Here is a 19,876-nt window from a genome sequence, read left to right as displayed (position 1 = left end):
GACATTTACTCTAGCTACACCACTGCATATATATATATATATAGTGTTGTATCTAAGGGGGCGGTCCGGGTTACAGCAAAGGAGGGTGACACAATGCCAGTGGGTGACATTTGAGCAGACTTCCCCGCTGCCCCGCGCGACATTTACTCTAGCTACACCACTGCATATATATATATATATATAGTGTTGTATCTAAGGGGGCGGTCCGGGTTACAGCAAAGGAGGGTGACACAATGCCAGTGGGTGACATTTGAGCAGACTTCCCCGCTGCCCCGCGCGACATTTACTCTAGCTACACCACTGCATATATATATATATATATATATATAGTGTTGTATCTAAGGGGGCGGTCCGGGTTACAGCAAAGGAGGGTGACACAATGCCAGTGGGTGACATTTGAGCAGACTTCCCCGCTGCCCCGCGCGACATTTACTCTAGCTACACCACTGCATATATATATATATATATATAGTGTTGTATCTAAGGGGGCGGTCCGGGTTACAGCAAAGGAGGGTGACACAATGCCAGTGGGTGACATTTGAGCAGACTTCCCCGCTGCCCCGCGCGACATTTACTCTAGCTACACCACTGCATATATATATATATATATATATAGTGTTGTATCTAAGGGGGCGGTCCGGGTTACAGCAAAGGAGGGTGACACAATGCCAGTGGGTGACATTTGAGCAGACTTCCCCGCTGCCCCGCGCGACATTTACTCTAGCTACACCACTGCATATATATATATATATATAGTGTTGTATCTAAGGGGGCGGTCCGGGTTACAGCAAAGGAGGGTGACACAATGCCAGTGGGTGACATTTGAGCAGACTTCCCCGCTGCCCCGCGCGACATTTACTCTAGCTACACCACTGCATGACACAATAGATATATTTATGTGTAACAGTATTTTTTCTCTGGTTCTGCCTGGACATCTTTAGACATTACAACGTTCTGTTCACATTTTGGCTATCTTGAAATACGCCATTTCATAGGGTCATAAGCGAGACTAACTCTTCTCCAGACTCTGCTCTTTCAACTAACTAACTTGCCTGTATATATTAAAGCTAATCTTTTAGCTTACGTTATCCGACTGCACAAAAACCGAACAGGTGACTTCTCAGTCACGTTTTCTCTTGCAAAATTTATCGTTTATATATATAGGTTTTAAGACCTGTATTGTTTATGAAAGAGACATTTATCTTAATTTGCTTATTTTTCTTAAGATCTCCATTACATTCCGAAACTTATAAACTGTTTTGTCCTTGTAATACAATCTAATTTTCATACCGATAATGATAATAATGTTCATTCATAGTAATAACTGATTTTAATAAATACCTAACATTTAATTATAATAATCGATCTTATATTGTAATTCCGGGGAAGCTAATGTATAACAGTTGGTGATGAGGAGTCCTGACATTTGCTTTCCATTTCTGAGGTTTAGTATTGAGTTTGAATTGAAAATAATTTTTTTAAAATTATAAAGTCAATAAAAATATCAACAAAACAATGGGGGATATTATTTTTGAATTATTTGTAACAAAAACAATAGGGGGTTAAAGTTTAATTAGCCCATTAATCAATTGTAATTCTTTAAAAAAAACATTAAGTTTACGAAACATAAGTTGGCGCAATTTGTGACATTGTGTTACATGGAGGAGTGTGTGTACCTAACGAGTGTGTTGTGTACGCGTGTGTATATTCTGCACATATATAATGGTTGTACCGAATTATACAGATGCTATGTTGTCGATGAAAGGCCAAATGTTATTGATGTATAACTTGTATAACGTGGTGCTGACACAAAATGAAGACGTGGACGTATTGGCGATATGTTTGCAAAGAAGGAGAGGCAATTATTTGTACAAATAAATGCTTTTTCATTACGACGAGAGGAAGACGAGTCCTTAGATGACTGACGAAAAGAGTGTATATTACAGCGGTCGATAAAATAGACCGTCTATACATTTAAGATGTCACGTGATGATGGTATGTTTAACAGTTGTGGACAGTACATGTAAAACAGTTAATTTTTTTAACGACAAATAAACATATACCTTGTTGTTCAAAGACGATATGACACAATAGATATATTTATATATAAAAATAATTATTCTCTGATTCCGGCTGTACATCTGTAGAAGTTACAACGTTCTGTTCACATTTTGGCTATCTTGGAAGACGCCGCTTCATAGCGTCATAAACGAGACTAACTCTTCTCCTGACTTTTAATCTAACTCCCGTCTTGAAGATCTGACGTCTCCTCTTCAAATCCGCTCTTTCAACTAACTAACTTGCCTGTATATATTAAAACTAATCTTTTAGCTTACGTTATCCGACTGCACAAAAACCGAACAGGTGACTTCTCAGTCACGTTTTCTCTAGCAAATTTTATTGTTTATATATATAGGTTTGAAGACCTATATTGTTTATGAAATGGACATTTATCTTAATTTGCTTATTTTTCTTAAGACCTCCATTACATTCTAAAACTTATAAACATTTTTGTCCTTGTAACTAATTTTCATACCGATAATGATAATGTTATTTCATAGTAATAACTGATTTTAATAAACATCTAACATTTAATAATAATAGTCGATCTTATATTATTATTCCAGGAAGCTAATGTATAACAGTTGACGATGAGGAATCCTGACATTTGTCTTTATTTACAAGCTATTTCGGCTTTCTTTTAATTTATTTTTTACATATAACTCTTATCTTCAAGTGGCCTTGATAAGCAGAGACTAAATATGTAAAAATTCCTCCTTAACAACATCACAATTTGTACCAACTCCTCTTAACTTAAATGATAATTCACAACACAAACTCAACATCTATACACTTTATCAACCATCAAAAACTCGACTGCATGTTCTCTCAAATTCGTCCTTCTATTAGCCACTATTCCCCTCATAAGCAAATTATTGCTACATGAATATAAAGAATTCATCTACAAAATTAAGTTTTGCCTTTTCTTCTTTTCCCAATCCTGTCACCTTGGTAAACAGATGGGCGACCGCTTATTTTATACTTGGGAGTCACCACTTATCAAGGCCCGAAGGCCACTTGAGGATAAGGGTTATTGAATGGAGGATGGTAATGTAGCAATCGTTAATGGTGTAAATTGGGTAGAATTTGATTGTTCATGTGAACGGCTCCAAAAGAACTTGTTTACATTGGATTTGAAGGCTACCATGTTATATTCCACTGAGAAGCAGACCAGTGGAACAATGTTCTACATGCGGCCAGTTCTGGTAAAGAAGCTTTGTTCATGGAATCTGATTTTAGATTTAGGTACAGATAGAGAGTGTGGGGAAATCTTTCATAGTGGTTGTAGCTAGTCGAGTGTTTTTTTGTGAAAGTTTGACAAGGGTGGCCATAAAGTGGAGCTCAGTCGAGTACTTGCCATGAAAATAACGATAGGGTAGAGACCGGCTTGCAATGTCTCCTCTGTGGGGAAAAAGGTGCAGGGAAGAGAAAAGGACACCATCTAATATGTTTCGAAACGGTTTTTAAAATCTATCAAGGCTGGATAAAGCGCACCAAGCAGCTTCTGCCCAGATGTGGCAATAGTACTCCATTTTAGGATGTACTTGGCTCTTATACAGATAGAGGATTGCATCGGCAGCAAGATACCTACTGGAGCATAGAGTCATTCAATCATTTTTCTAGCAATCTTGGCAACAGATTTGATGTACATGTTCCATTTCTGATAGCTTGTGTGAGTAATGTCTTCTATTACAGTTGGTAAGGAAAGCAGTTTTTTCTTAGTAGCATTGAATGTAGTTAACCATTTTAGATCCTATTTTACTACAGACTGGAAGGCCAATTTCTAAACATTCAACCGTTGCCTTTGGTATGACCACATAGCAAGAATAGAGTGTGACGTCATCATCAAATATAACTTTTGCCATTTATAAGTTTGTTTTAGTTCCATGTTTCTACAATGTTTTTACCATGGGATAATAGAAGTAAGCAAGTGTAAGCTCCTTACATCAAGTGGGTTCATGCCTCGTCTCGAGCGATTTCCATAACAAAAAAAGAGAAAACTAGAAGTAGCTAACGTAAATAAAGTCAAATTACATAAATCTAATAAAACAGGGGTCCTTGGGAGCTAGCCGCTTCAATATAGTCCAAATGCTTTCATGTTATGAATCTTAAATGTTAATTATTTTTTTCAACAGGTGAATGAAGAAGTGATAAATCTTCCAAAGACTGCCGATGGGTATCGAATTTCCAAGTCCGGTTATTGGGTGAAAGTAACGGTCAATGATGAGATAGTAGTTCGATTTGACGGGAAAAGTCGAGTGACAGTGAAAATGCCAAGACATTATAAGCAGAAATTAACTGGAATCTGCGGTGACTGCGACGGGAAAAGGAATGATTTTCGAACTAAAGAAGGAGTTGATGTATCAGGAGATAAAAATAAATATTCAAAGATTGGAACAAGTTATCTTGTACCGGATGACAGCGACAAACCTTCAAAGAAGTAAGGATAATCTTTTTATGTTTTTACTATGAAGTAATCTTTATGATAGTTTTTATCATTGTCTGGTTTGATTATTTCTTTATCTTGTCGTTTGAGTCATTTTCCATCACAGAGACAATCATCAATTAACGTAAAGTTTCGTTATAGAAATAACTAGCTGGCCCGTGGCCGGGCGTTACCTGGGAAAGACTTTTTTTTATAGAAATAACTAGCTGACCTGTGTCCCAGCGTTACCTGAGAAAGAGTTTCTTTTAAAAAATAACTATCTGACCCTTGGCAGGGCGTTACCTGGGAAAGAGTTTCCTTATAGAAATAACTAGCTGACCCGTGGCAGGGTGTTACCTGGGAAAGAGTTTCTTTATAGAAATAACTAGCTGACCTGTGACCCAGCGTTACCTAGGGCAGAGTTTCTTTAAAGAAATAACTAGCTGACCTGTGTCCAAGCGTTACCGGGGGCAGAGTTTCTTTATAGAAATAACTAGCTGAACCGTGTTCAGGCATAACCTGGGAAAGAGTTTCTTTATAGAAATAACTAGCTGACCCGTATCCAGGCATTACCTGGGACAGAGTTTCTTTATAGAAATAACTAGCTGAACTGTGTTCAGGCATATTAAACTAGCTATCCCGACCTGACGTCGCCCAGTAATATGTAAAATTCTATTAAATAATATCAATTAACAGATATTACATTGATACAATATAAGTCTTATTGTTTTTTTTTTCTCTAAATAAACTCTTTCCCAGGTAACGCCCGGACACGTGTCAGCTAGTTATTTCTATAAAGAAACTCTTACCCAGGTTATGCCTGAACACGGTTCAGCTAGTTATTTCTTAAAATCTTTTTCCCTATTATAATTTTGTTTATTTCTCTTTATATTTTGATTTTGCCCCTATTATAATTTAGTTTATTTCTCGTTATATTTTGATTTTTCCCTTATTAAAATTTGGTTTATTTCTCGTTATATTTTGATTTTTCCCTTATTAAAATTTGGTTTATTTCTTTTTTATATTTTGATTTTTCCCTTATTAAAATTTGGTTTATTTCTCGTTATATTTTGATTTTTCCCTTATTAAAATTTGGTTTATTTCTCGTTATATTTTGATTTTTCCCTTATTAAAATTTGGTTTATTTCTCGTTATATTTTGATTTTTCCCTTATTAAAATTTGGTTTATTTCTTTTTTATATTTTGATTTTTCCCTTATTAAAATTTGGTTTATTTCTCGTTATATTTTGATTTTTCCCTTATTAAAATTTGGTTTATTTCTTTTTTATATTTTGATTTTTCCCTTATTAAAATTTGGTTTATTTCTCGTTATATTTTGATTTTTCCCTTATTAAAATTTGGTTTATTTCTCGTTATATTTTGATTTTTCCCTTATTAAAATTTGGTTTATTTCTCGTTATATTTTGATTTTTCCCTTATTGAAATTATGGTTATTTCTCGTTATATTTTGATTTTTCCCTTATTAAAATTTGGTTAATTTCTTTTTTATATTTTGATTTTTCCCTTATTAAAATTTAGTTTATTTCTCGTTATATTTTGATTTTTCCCTTATTAAAATTTGGTTTATTTCTCGTTATATTTTGATTTTTCCCTTATTAAAATTTGGTTTATTTCTCGTTATATTTTGATTTTTCCCTTATTAAAATTTGGTTTATTTCTCGTTATATTTTGATTTTTCCCTTATTAAAATTTGGTTTATTTCTCGTTATATTTTGATTTTTCCCTTATTAAAATTTGGTTTATTTCTTTTTTATATTTTGATTTTTCCCTTATTAAAATTTAGTTTATTTCTCGTTATATTTTGATTTTTCCCCTATTAAAATTTGGTTTATTTCTCGTTATATTTTGATTTTTTTCCTCTATTATAATTTGGTTTATTTCTCTTCATATTTTAACTTTTCCCCTATTATAATTTAGTTTATGTCTCTTTATATTTTCATTGTTCTCCTAATCTAATTTAGTTTATTTCTCTTTTTATTTTGGTTTTCCCCTGTTATAATTTAATTTATTTCTCTTGATATTTTAATTTTTCCCCTATTATAATTTAGTTTATTTCTCCTTATATTTTGATTTTTCCCTCATTATAATTTCGTTTATTAGTCTTTATATTTTGATTTTCCCCTTTTATAATTTCGTTTATTTGTCGTTATATTTTGATTTTTCCCCTACTATAATTTTGTTTATTTTTCTTCATATTGATATTTTTCCCCTATTATAATTTAGTTCATTTCTCGTTATATTTTGATTTTTCCCTTAATATAATTCTGTTTATTTCTCTTTATATTTTGATTTTTCCACTATTATAATGTTTATTTCTATTTATATTTAATTTTTTCCCTTATTATAATTTGGTTTATTTATCTTCATATTTTATTTTTCACCTATTATAACTTGGTGTATTTCCCGTTGTAATTTAATTTTGTGTCTTTTTAATTTAGTTTATTCCTATTTATAATGTGATATTTTTCTTTTAATAATTTGATTTTTTCTCTTTAGAATTTGTTTTTTTCTTTATAGTTAGAATTTTTATTTATGTCATTATTCAGTTCACTATATGCACCTTCCCCTCTGGAGGTAACGGTTGTGTAATGATTGGTTGTCAAAAATTCGGATCGAGTTTCACAAAAATCACTTTCACTTAGGTGTCGGCAACCTTTTACTTTGCCCCCCCCCCCTAACTCCCCGCCGTAATCTCCCATGTCTTTGCAGAAAGTATTCTCACTATAAAAATATCGATGACACCATAGCCACCAATAGAATCTTCGGATTCATACCATATAATTATAATCATGACCTTTTTCTTTTCAAGTTCTTTTCCATGAACATTCTTTTTCATTGCAGTTGCGCTGTTAAGGACGTCAACTTCAACTGCAGACAGTACCAAGTTAAAAAATGCAATATTATGCGCCATTTTATATTTACGAAATGCAGAAAAATCCTTAAAGATGAAGCAACGGAGTTGTTTAACTCGTGTAAAATAGATCTATGTGCCTATTTAAATGACCCGAGGTCAGACGAAGTGTTTTGCCAAGCCATGGAAGCCCTGGTCGAGAAATGTGAAGAGAATGGAATGACCATTAATTGGAGAAAAGTAGCTAAGTGTGGTAAGTAGAAACCGTCAAGTGCAAAGGGAGACAAGTAATTATTACATCCGCCTTTCCAAAGGTTATTTGGTGCAAAGTTTTTTGTGTTTTTTTATAATTCTAACTAATATTATTACAACTTCAATAAGTTTCCGACTTTTTCCTGTGCATGCATTTAAAATTGCCATAGACTTGAAAATTCAGTATATTATTGCTATACATCTTATGATATGATTGACCAATTTTTTTTTATGATTTCATGTTCAAATGAACAGCTACAGCAGGAATTGGAATACACCCTACTAAAGCCTGGGTGTCACAGCTGGTGAATTTGAAAAATGCTATCTAGACGTGAGGACCCTTTAAAAGAAACATATGCAATAAAATTTTGTTTTAAACTTGGAAAAAATGCCACAGAAATGTATGGAATGCGTCAGACTGTTTTTGGACTATCTTGCATGATCCAAATATCAGTTTTTGAATGGCATAAGAGATTTAAGGAAGGCAGAGAGTCTATGAGGAATGATGAGAGGTGTGAGAAGAGTAAGGAAGTCAGAACATCAGAGTTGATTGGCCAAATAAAGAATTTCATGGATAAGGACCGTCGTGTGTCTATAGAGACAATAAGTGCACAGTTTGATGTCAGGAACTGTACCCACAATTATTTGCAAGGAAGATGCAGAAGATTTGCACAAAGTTTACCCCAAGCTTGCTCCATTCTTGTCACGGACTATTTGACCAAGATGGGCATCAAGACAGTTCCTCGCCCTTCCTATTGTCCACGCCTTGCTCCCTGTGACTTTTGGTTATTCCTTAAGCTCAATGAAAACATTAGATGCTGTCGTTATGAGGTAATTGAGGAGATGAAAGATGCTGTGCTTAGGCTCATTGACGTGCTTGCATGGGAGGATTTCCATGGGGTCTGCCAGAAGTTATTGGAACAGTAGAACAAGTGCATTACAGCCAAAGGAGATTACTTTCAAGGGGACTAGAGTTTCATGTCTTGTACTATCAATAAAAGTGTCCATACGAAAAAAGTCTGGAAACTTATTGAATTCACCTCATATAATGATTAAAAAAATCTATATATTAATTTACTTGGCAGTATGTCCAGTGTCACAAAAATCATCATCGCTAACATTAATTAATGAGAAATGAATTTCCTCCCTTTATTGTCAGTTAAAAATCATTAAAACCATTTCCTCTCCAAAATTTAAAAAAAAATGGCTGTCTGTTTACGGTTTCAAATTGGTTATTTTATTTTATAATAAAAAATTGGTTATTTTATTATAAAATAAAAAAATCATACTGAGAGGAGTCTGTAAGTTTCTTTTTAAAATTAAAAGTAAAAAATGTGCAAGTGAATTGACACCTGTTCTTTTATCCTATATATATATATATATATATATATATATATATATATATATAATGAAAATTACAATTGAATTTACCAAAATGATCCAAGATGGTAAAATTAAAGTAAATTATAAATATTAAAGAATCAATATTTATAAAATTATCTCAGCCAGCATGGATCCTTAACAGTGTTGATCAAACACCACCTCCCTTAAATGCAAGTAATAAGAATTAGAGTAATTAATATTGATATTCATGAGATTAAAATATGTCTTCCTTATCTGTGTCATACGTCCTTGTTTCCAATATATATATATATATATATATATATATATATATATATATATATATATATATATATGAGCAAACAGTTAATAAAATATGTTAAAAAAACACTTTGAAATGAGTTAAAAACATATTTAATCTGAAAAGGAAACACTAGATAAATGGATAGTCCTTAATCCGCGGAGCTTCGAAGAAATACTCTCCTTCTCATCAGAGGGTAGGAATTAGCAAAATGCGGGATCGGATTTTGCATGCAGAAGTATTTTATGAAACAACAAGTAAGTCAAAGATCTTACTTGAAAACAAAAAAAAAGTGAAGCAGAGGGAATATGGTGAAGAAAAAGATGATTACACATGAATGGATAGTCTGGTGGAAGATAAAAATCCAGTGACGGTAAAATCCAAATGTAAAACTTCAAGAAAATTAAAAGAATTTCCATTTGTACAAGTAAAATCCAAAGAAATCCCGCAATTGGAAGAAGAGGGTCCATAATAATCCAAAGGCAGAAATCCATGGAATAATTCACAAAAATGTGTACAAGGAAAAAAGAAAAGATTCCAATAATATTAATAAAAGAAAAATAAAATGTGCTTTTCACTCTACTTCCGAGACATAAATATAAATAAGAATGATATGATCTGAAAAGAGAAAGAAGAGAGAAAATATATATATATATATATATATATATATATATATATATATATATATATATACTGTATAAACAAAACGAAGACTTCAAAAAAGGTGTTGATAGCAACAGAAAGTGTATTTCATTTTAAGTTACAATTGTTTCCATACACAACTAGTATTTCTTCAGACTTCTTGAATAAAAACACTCTTGACAATAGAATACTCTGGACACGTGAAGGCAGTATCGGTAGGCTGTGAACCGGCAGCTCTCTCCTTCCTCCTCTTGCGCTTTTGCTGGTCGTGTGTCATGCGTTGATTCTCTGCCCTGTCGGCTCCTAGGCTGATGACGCAACGCCAGGCCGAACGTTTAGCAGCGCGACTCTCCCAAGACTGGGGGCTGATGTCAAAGTCTTTTAGGGACGTTCTCAGACAGTCTTTATATCGTTTCTTTTGGCCCCCTGCATTCCGCTTTCCCTAGCTGAGTTCCCCATAGAAAAGTTGTTTGGGGATTCGGCTGTCGTGCATGCGATAGACATGGCCTGCCCACCGGAGCTGGGTTTTGCGGATTATGGTGGTGATGGTATGGAGCCCCGCGCGCTTCAAGACTTCTGTGTCAGGAATTCTGTCTTGCCAGCGAATGTTGAGAAGATTACGGAGGCATCTGAGGTGGAAGCCATTCAACTGTTTTTCATGTCTTTTATATGGCGTCCAAGTTTCGCAGGCGTAGAGTAGGGTTGTCAGGACAACCGCTCGGTATACTTTCAGTTTGTTTGCGAGTGTAATGCCTTTCCTCTTCCACACATTGTCTCTAAGTCTTCCAAATGCACTGCTCGCTGTGGAGATCCTTTGGTTAACCTCAATGTCAATGTTGGCGGTGCGGGAGAGGGTGCTGCCAAGGTAGGTGAATTGCTCCACAGCATGGATCTTCTGCCCTTTGACAGTGATGCCGGGTTCGTGGTATGCATCTCCTGGGGTGGGTTGGTACATAACTTCTGTCTTCTTTCTACTGATGGTGAGACCAAAGTTGTCACAACTGGTGGAGAATCCGTCCATTTGACGTGGCATCTCTATCTCATTTGGGGCATTAATATATACATATATATAATATATATATATATATATATATATATATATATATATATATTATGGCAGTAGAGATTAGTTTCCTAGAAGTACATTCAATGAAACAACATGTGTCTACCAAAAATTGCTCAATGTGTAAACAGAGCAGGTATATTAAATTTATTTATACAAACATTGATGGCTACATATGTGCATACATGTTTCTGTAATCACCCGTTACTGGGGAGATTACGTCTTCAGGCCAAGAATTACCCCCGAAAACTGAAATTTCAAGACATAAAAACATTTTCATATTTCGTTTACAAAATTAGAATCTTATCATCTAATATGGGTGGAGGGTTATGTGTGGGGGAGGATAAGTAAGGTCTTTGAACAATCCATTCCTCATAGGCTTTTATCTCTTCATATCTTAACTTTGGTTAGGGATAATCTTGTATTTTTTTTTATTTCTTTTTATATTCTTTTTATGTATCACCTCTTTAGTTTTGTGTTATAAAGTACTTGAGAAATCCGACATTATGTCTCCTCTAGCCAGCGGTCAAAGACTTTACATATTTCCGATGGACACCTAGTGCAGAGAAACCGGTATTCTCAATTTACATTCACGCATATTTCAGAAGTAAACATACACACATATATATACTCAGGAGTGGATACACACCGTTTCGTATATATCGTACATATATATACACACATACAAGCATACACACATATATACATACACATATATTCAGATTATATACCCGTTTGGTTTAGATATACTATTATAATTTTAATAGTTCAGATATATATATATATATATATATATATATATATATATATATATATATATATATATATATATACGTACTTATATACATACATACACACATATGTACACTCACCCATACATGATGAATTTAAAATTCTCTGCATAACTCTTTTTGCCAACATCCCATACGAATATTTATATTACATGCACCTATCCGCTAGTTAATTTTCGCAAGTTGTAAGTTTTTTTATTAGATAAAAACTTATAGTGAATTCACATTAAAGTCCATAGGTCTATCCTGAGATTATACAACTACTGACTCGAGGTGTATACAGATATATATATATAAATATATGAAAAATAAATTCAGTGAATTCATGTTATATAAATGGAATAGAAAGGTGTAAATATTGTAGTACTTACCTTTTTTAATTCCATTGCATATTACATGCAGATATACATACCGATACATACACACATATACATCTGCTGACATACACATACATACACACACACGCACACACCCCCCCACACATATATATATATATATATATATATATATATATATATATATATATATATATATATAGAACATATACACATACATACATACACATGCATACATTATTTTGAGGTTCGCCTAAATATTTATTGCCCGTTTGGTTCAGATATACTTTTATATAGGTATTTATTCAGTTTAGTACTATTATAACTGCTTGAGAACATAGAATATAAAGAGATTAATCATGACGTCACTCATCTTTTTGTAGGGGTGGATAGGATGGGGGATTGTTGCTATTATAGTTGTTCTGATCTTCATAACTTAGAGTTATTAAAGCGCATGTATTCTGAAATCTTAGCAGGATATAGCAGCTTCTTGTTTAATATTTAATAGTTTGTCTCGGTCCTTAAACCTAATTATCTCAAGTTTTTCTTGACATAACAAGGTTTAAGGACAGCGACACGCTATTAAATGTTCTTGAGATAACTAGGTTTAAGGACAGCGACACACTATTAAATGTTCTTGACATAACTAGGTTTAAGGACAGCGACACACTATTAAATGTTCTTGAGATAATTAGGTTTCAGGACAGGGACACAATATTAAATGTTCTTGAGATGACTAGGTTTAGGGACAGCGACACACTATTAAATGTTCTTGAGATAACTAGGTTTAAGGACAGCGACACACTATTAAATGTTCTTGAGATAACTAGGTTTAAGGACAGCGACACACTATTAAATGTTCTTGAGATAATTAGGTTTCAGGACAGGGACACAATATTAAATGTTCTTGAGATGACTAGGTTTAGGGACAGCGACACACTATTAAATGTTCTTGAGATAACTAGGTTTAAGGACAGCGACACACTATTAAATGTTCTTGAGATAACTAGGTTTAAGGACAGCGACACACTATTAAATGTTCTTGAGATAATTAGGTTTAAGGACAGCGACACACTATTAAATGTTCTTGAGATAACTAGGTTTAAGGACAGCGACACACTATTAAATGTTCTTGAGATAACTAGGTTTAAGGACAGCGACACACTATTAAATGTTCTTGAGATAACTAGGTTTAAGGACAGCGACACACTATTAAATGTTCTTGAGATAATTAGGTTTAAGGACAGCGACACACTATTAAATGTTCTTGAGATAACTAGGTTTAAGGACAGCGACACACTATTAAATGTTCTTGAGATAACTAGGTTTAAGGACAGCGACACACTATTAAATGTTCTTGAGATAATTAGGTTTAAGGACAGCGACACACTATTAAATGTTCTTGAGATAACTAGGTTTAAGGACAGCGACACACTATTAAATGTTCTTGAGATAACTAGGTTTAAGGACAGCGACACACTATTAAATGTTCTTGAGATAATTAGGTTTAAGGACAGCGACACACTATTAAATGTTCTTGAGATAACTAGGTTTAAGGACAGCGACACACTATTAAATGTTCTTGAGATAACTAGGTTTAAGGACAGCGACACACTATTAAATGTTCTTGAGATAATTAGGTTTAAGGACAGCGACACACTATTAAATGTTCTTGAGATAACTAGGTTTAAGGACAGCGACACACTATTAAATGTTCTTGAGATAACTAGGTTTAAGGACAGCGACACACTATTAAATGTTCTTGAGATAACTAGGTTTAAGGACAGCGACACACTATTAAATGTTCTTGAGATAACTAGGTTTAAGGACAGCGACACACTATTAAATGTTCTTGAGATAACTAGGTTTAAGGACAGCGACACACTATTAAATGTTCTTGAGATAACTAGGTTTAAGGACAGCGACACACTATTAAATGTTCTTGAGATAACTAGGTTTAAGGACAGCGACACACTATTAAATGTTCTTGAGATAATTAGGTTTAAGGACAGCGACACACTATTAAATGTTCTTGAGATAACTAGGTTTAAGGACAGCGACACACTATTAAATGTTCTTGAGATAACTAGGTTTAAGGACAGCGACACACTATTAAATGTTCTTGAGATAACTAGGTTTAAGGACAGCGACACACTATTAAATGTTCTTGAGATAACTAGGTTTAAGGACAGCGACACACTATTAAATGTTCTTGAGATAACTAGGTTTAAGGACAGCGACACACTATTAAATGTTCTTGAGATAATTAGGTTTAAGGACAGCGACACACTATTAAATGTTCTTGAGATAACTAGGTTTAAGGACAGCGACACACTATTAAATGTTCTTGAGATAACTAGGTTTAAGGACAGCGACACACTATTAAATGTTCTTGAGATAACTAGGTTTAAGGACAGCGACACACTATTAAATGTTCTTGAGATAATTAGGTTTAAGGACAGCGACACACTATTAAATGTTCTTGAGATAACTAGGTTTAAGGACAGCGACACACTATTAAATGCTCTTGAGATAACTAGGTTTAAGGACAGCGACACACTATTAAATGTTCTTGAGATAACTAGGTTTAAGGACAGCGACACACTATTAAATGTTCTTGAGATAACTAGGTTTAAGGACAGCGACACACTATTAAATGTTCTTGAGATAATTAGGTTTAAGGACAGCGACACACTATTAAATGTTCTTGAGATAACTAGGTTTAAGGACAGCGACACACTATTAAATGTTCTTGAGATAACTAGGTTTAAGGACAGCGACACACTATTAAATGTTCTTGAGATAATTAGGTTTAAGGACAGCGACACACTATTAAATGTTCTTGAGATAACTAGGTTTAAGGACAGCGACACACTATTAAATGTTCTTGAGATAACTAGGTTTAAGGACAGCGACACACTATTAAATGTTCTTGAGATAACTAGGTTTAAGGACAGCGACACACTATTAAATGTTCTTGAGATAACTAGGTTTAAGGACAGCGACACACTATTAAATGTTCTTGAGATAATTAGGTTTCAGGACAGGGACACAATATTAAATGTTCTTGAGATGACTAGGTTTAGGGACAGGGACACACTATTAAATGTTCTTGAGATAACTAGGTTTAAGGACAGCGACACACTATTAAATGTTCTTGAGATAACTAGGTTTAAGGACAGCGACACACTATTAAATGTTCTTGAGATAATTAGGTTTCAGGACAGGGACACAATATTAAATGTTCTTGAGATGACTAGGTTTAGGGACAGCGACACACTATTAAATGTTCTTGAGATAACTAGGTTTAAGGACAGCGACACACTATTAAATGTTCTTGAGATAATTAGGTTTCAGGACAGGGACACAATATTAAATGTTCTTGAGATAACTAGGTTTAAGGACAGCGACACACTATTAAATGTTCTTGAGATAACAAGGTTTAAGGACAGCGACACACTATTAAATGTTCTTGAGATAATTAGGTTTCAGGACAGGGACACAATATTAAATGTTCTTGAGATAACTAGGTTTAAGGACAGCGACACACTATTAAATGTTCTTGAGATAACTAGGTTTAAGGACAGCGACACACTATTAAATGTTCTTGAGATAATTAGGTTTCAGGACAGGGACACAATATTAAATGTTCTTGAGATGACTAGGTTTAAGGACAGCGACACACTATTAAATGTTCTTGAGATAACTAGGTTTAAGGACAGCGACACACTATTAAATGTTCTTGAGATAATTAGGTTTCAGGACAGGGACACAATATTAAATGTTCTTGAGATAACTAGGTTTAGGGACAGCGACACACTATTAAATGTTCTTGAGATAACTAGGTTAAAGGACAGCGACACACTATTAAATGTTCTTGAGATAACTAGGTTTAAGGACAGCGACACGCTATTAAATGTTCTTGAGATAACTAGGTTTAAGGACAGCGACACACTATTAAATGTTCTTGAGATAACTAGGTTTAAGGACAGCGACACACTATTAAATGTTCTTGAGATAATTAGGTTTCAGGACAGGGACACAATATTAAATGTTCTTGAGATGACTAGGTTTAGGGACAGCGACACACTATTAAATGTTCTTGAGATAACTAGGTTTAAGGACAGCGACACACTATTAAATGTTCTTGAGATAACTAGGTTTAAGGACAGCGACACACTATTAAATGTTCTTGAGATAACTAGGTTTAAGGACAGCGACACACTATTAAATGTTCTTGAGATAATTAGGTTTCAGGACAGGGACACAATATTAAATGTTCTTGAGATGACTAGGTTTAGGGACAGCGACACACTATTAAATGTTCTTGAGATAACTAGGTTTAAGGACAGCGACACACTATTAAATGTTCTTGAGATAATTAGGTTTCAGGACAGGGACACAATATTAAATGTTCTTGAGATAACTAGGTTTAGGGACAGCGACACACTATTAAATGTTCTTGAGATAACTAGGTTTAAGGACAGCGACACACTATTAAATGTTCTTGAGATAATTAGGTTTCAGGACAGGGACACAATATTAAATGTTCTTGAGATAACTAGGTTTAGGGACAGCGACACACTATTAAATGTTCTTGAGATAACTAGGTTTAAGTACAGGGACACACTATTAAATGTTCTTGAGATAACTAGGTTTAAGGACAGCGACACACTATTAAATGTTCTTGAGATAACTAAGTTTAGGGACAGGACACACTATTAAATGTTCTTGAGATAACTAGGTTAAAGGACAGCGACACACTATTAAATGTTCTTGAGATAACTAGGTTTAAGGACAGCGACACACTATTAAATGTTCTTGAGATAACAAGGTTTAGGGACAGGGACACACTATTAAATATTCTTGAGATAACTAGGTTTAGAGACAGGGACACACTATTAAATGTTCTTGAGATAACTAGGTTTAAGGACAGCGACACACTATTAAATGTTCTTGAGATAATTAGGTTTCAGGACAGGGACACAATATTAAATGTTCTTGAGATAACTAGGTTTAGGGACAGCGACACACTATTAAATGTTCTTGAGATAACTAGGTTTAAGGACAGCGACACACTATTAAATGTTCTTGAGATAATTAGGTTTCAGGACAGGGACACAATATTAAATGTTCTTGAGATAACTAGGTTTCAGGACAGGGACACACTATTAAATGTTCTTGAGATAACTAGGTTTAAGTACAGGGACACACTATTAAATGTTCTTGAGATAACTAGGTTTAAGGACAGCGACACACTATCAAATGTTCTTGAGATAACTAAGTTTAGGGACAGGACACACTATTAAATGTTCTTGAGATAACTAGGTTAAAGGACAGCGACACACTATTAAATGTTCTTGAGATAACTAGGTTTAAGGACAGCGACACACTATTAAATGTTCTTGAGATAACAAGGTTTAGGGACAGGGACACACTATTAAATATTCTTGAGATAACTAGGTTTAGAGACAGGGACACACTATTAAATGTTCTTGAGATAACTAGGTTTAAGGACAGCGACACACTATTAAATGTTCTTGAGATAACTAGTTTTAGGGACAGGGACACACTATTAAATGTTCTTGAGATAACTAGGTTTAAGGACAGGGACACACTATTAAATGTTCTGGAGATAACTAGGTTTAAGGACAGGGACACACTATTAAATGTTCTTGAGATAACTAGGTTTAGGGACACAGACACACTATAAAATGAACTTGAGATAACTAGGTTTAAGGACAGCGACACACTATTAAATGTTCTTGAGATAACTAGTTTTAGGGACAGGGACACACTATTAAATGTTCTTGAGATAACTAGGTTTAAGGACAGCGACACACTATTAAATGTTCTTGAGATAACTAGGTTTAGGGACAGGGACACACTATTAACTGTTCTTGAGATAACTAGGTTTAAGAACAGGGACACACTATTAAATGTTCTTGAGATAACTAGGTTTAGGGACAGGGACACACTATTAAATGTTCTTGAGATAACTAGGTTTAGGGACAGGGACACACTACTAAATGTTCTTGAGATAACTAGGTTTAAGGAAAGGGACACACTATCAAATGTTCTGGAGATAACTGGTTTAGGGACAGGGACGAACTATTAAATGCTCTTGAGATAACTAGGTTTAAGGACAGTGACACACTATTAAATGTTCTTGAGGTAACTAGGTTTAAGGACAGGGGCACACTATTACATGTTCTTGAGATAACTAGGTTTAGGGACAGGGACACACTATTAAATGTTCTTGAGATTAGTAGGTTTATGGACAGGGACACACTATAAAATGTTCTGGAGATAACTATGTTTAGGGACAGGGGCACACTATTAAATGTTCTTGAGATAACTAGGTTTAGGGACAGGGACACACTACTAAATGTTCTTGAGATAACTAGGTTTAGGGACAGGGACACACTACTAAATGTTCTTGAGATAAGTAGGTTTAAGGACAGGGACACACTATCAAATGTTCTGGAGATAACTAGGTTTAGGGACAGGGACACACTATTAAATGTTCTTGAGATAACTAGGTTTAAGGACAGAGACACACTATTAAATGTTCTTGAGATAACTATGTTTAGGGACAGCGACACACTATTAAATGTTCTTGAGATAACTAGGTTTAAGGACAGAGACACACTATTAAATGTTCTTGAGATAACTATGTTTAGGGACAGCGACACACTATTAAATGTTCTTGAGATAACTAGGTTTAAGGACAGCAACACACTATTAAATGTTCTTGAGATAACTAGGTTTAAGGACAGCGACACACTATTAAATGTTCTTGAGATAACTAGGTTTAAGGACAGGGACACAATATTAAATGTTCTTGAGATAACTATGTTTAGGGACAGCGACACACTATTAAATGTTCTTGAGATAACTAGGTTTAAGGACAGCAACACACTATTAAATGTTCTTGAGATAACTATGTTTAGGGACAGCGACACACTATTAAATGTTCTTGAGATAACTATGTTTAGGGACAGCGACACACTATTAAATGTTCTTGAGATAACTAGGTTTAAGGACAGCAACACACTATTAAATGTTCTTGAGATAACTATGTTTAGGGACAGCGACACACTATTAAATGTTCTTGAGATAACTAGGTTTAAGGACAGCAACACACTATTAAATGTTCTTGAGATAACTATGTTTAGGGACAGCGACACACTATTAAATGTTCTTGAGATAACTATGTTTAGGGACAGCGACACACTATTAAATGTTCTTGAGATAACAAGGTTTAAGGACACAGACACACTATTAAATGTTCTTGAGATAACTAGGTTTAAGGACAGCAACACACTATTAAATGTTCTTGAGATAACTAGGTGTAAGGACAGGGATACACTATTAAAGGTTCTTGAGATAACTGTGTTTAGGGACAGGGACACACTATTAAATGTTCTGGAGATAACTAGGTTTAGGGACAGGGACACACTATTAAATGTTCTTGAGATAACTGTGTTTAGGGACAGGGACACACTATTAAATGTTCTGGAGATAACTAGGTTTAGGGAGAGGGGCACACTATTAAATGTGCTTGAGATAACTATGTTTAGGGACAGGGACACACTATTAAATGTTCTTGAGATAACTAGGTTTAGGGACAGGGACACACTACTAAATGTTCTTGAGATAAGTAGGTTTAAGGACAGGGACACACTATCAAATGTTCTGGAGATAACTAGGTTTAGGGACAGGGACACACTATTAAATGCTCTTGAGATAACTAGGTTTAAGGACAGAGACACACTATTACATGTTCTTGA

At 34.3% G+C, this 19,876-nt stretch overlaps 1 protein-coding gene across 1 annotated transcript in view; it reads left to right on the top strand.

The window, feature by feature from the left end:
- Positions 1-19,876, top strand: part of LOC145245674 (zonadhesin-like) — a 248,332-nt gene that overhangs the window by 13,016 nt on the left and 215,440 nt on the right. The window contains exons 3-4 of the mRNA XM_080107232.1: positions 4,197-4,501; positions 7,349-7,611. Of these exons, the coding sequence (XP_079963358.1) occupies positions 4,197-4,501; positions 7,349-7,611 (568 nt within the window). The remainder of the gene's footprint in view (positions 1-4,196; positions 4,502-7,348; positions 7,612-19,876) is intronic.

This window comes from Euprymna scolopes, chromosome 23 (genome assembly GCF_053919585.1).
Source record: "Euprymna scolopes isolate OS-2025 chromosome 23, ASM5391958v1, whole genome shotgun sequence".
Lineage (NCBI taxonomy): Eukaryota > Metazoa > Mollusca > Cephalopoda > Sepiida > Sepiolidae > Euprymna > Euprymna scolopes.
This window is presented reverse-complemented; position numbering and strand designations above follow the sequence as displayed.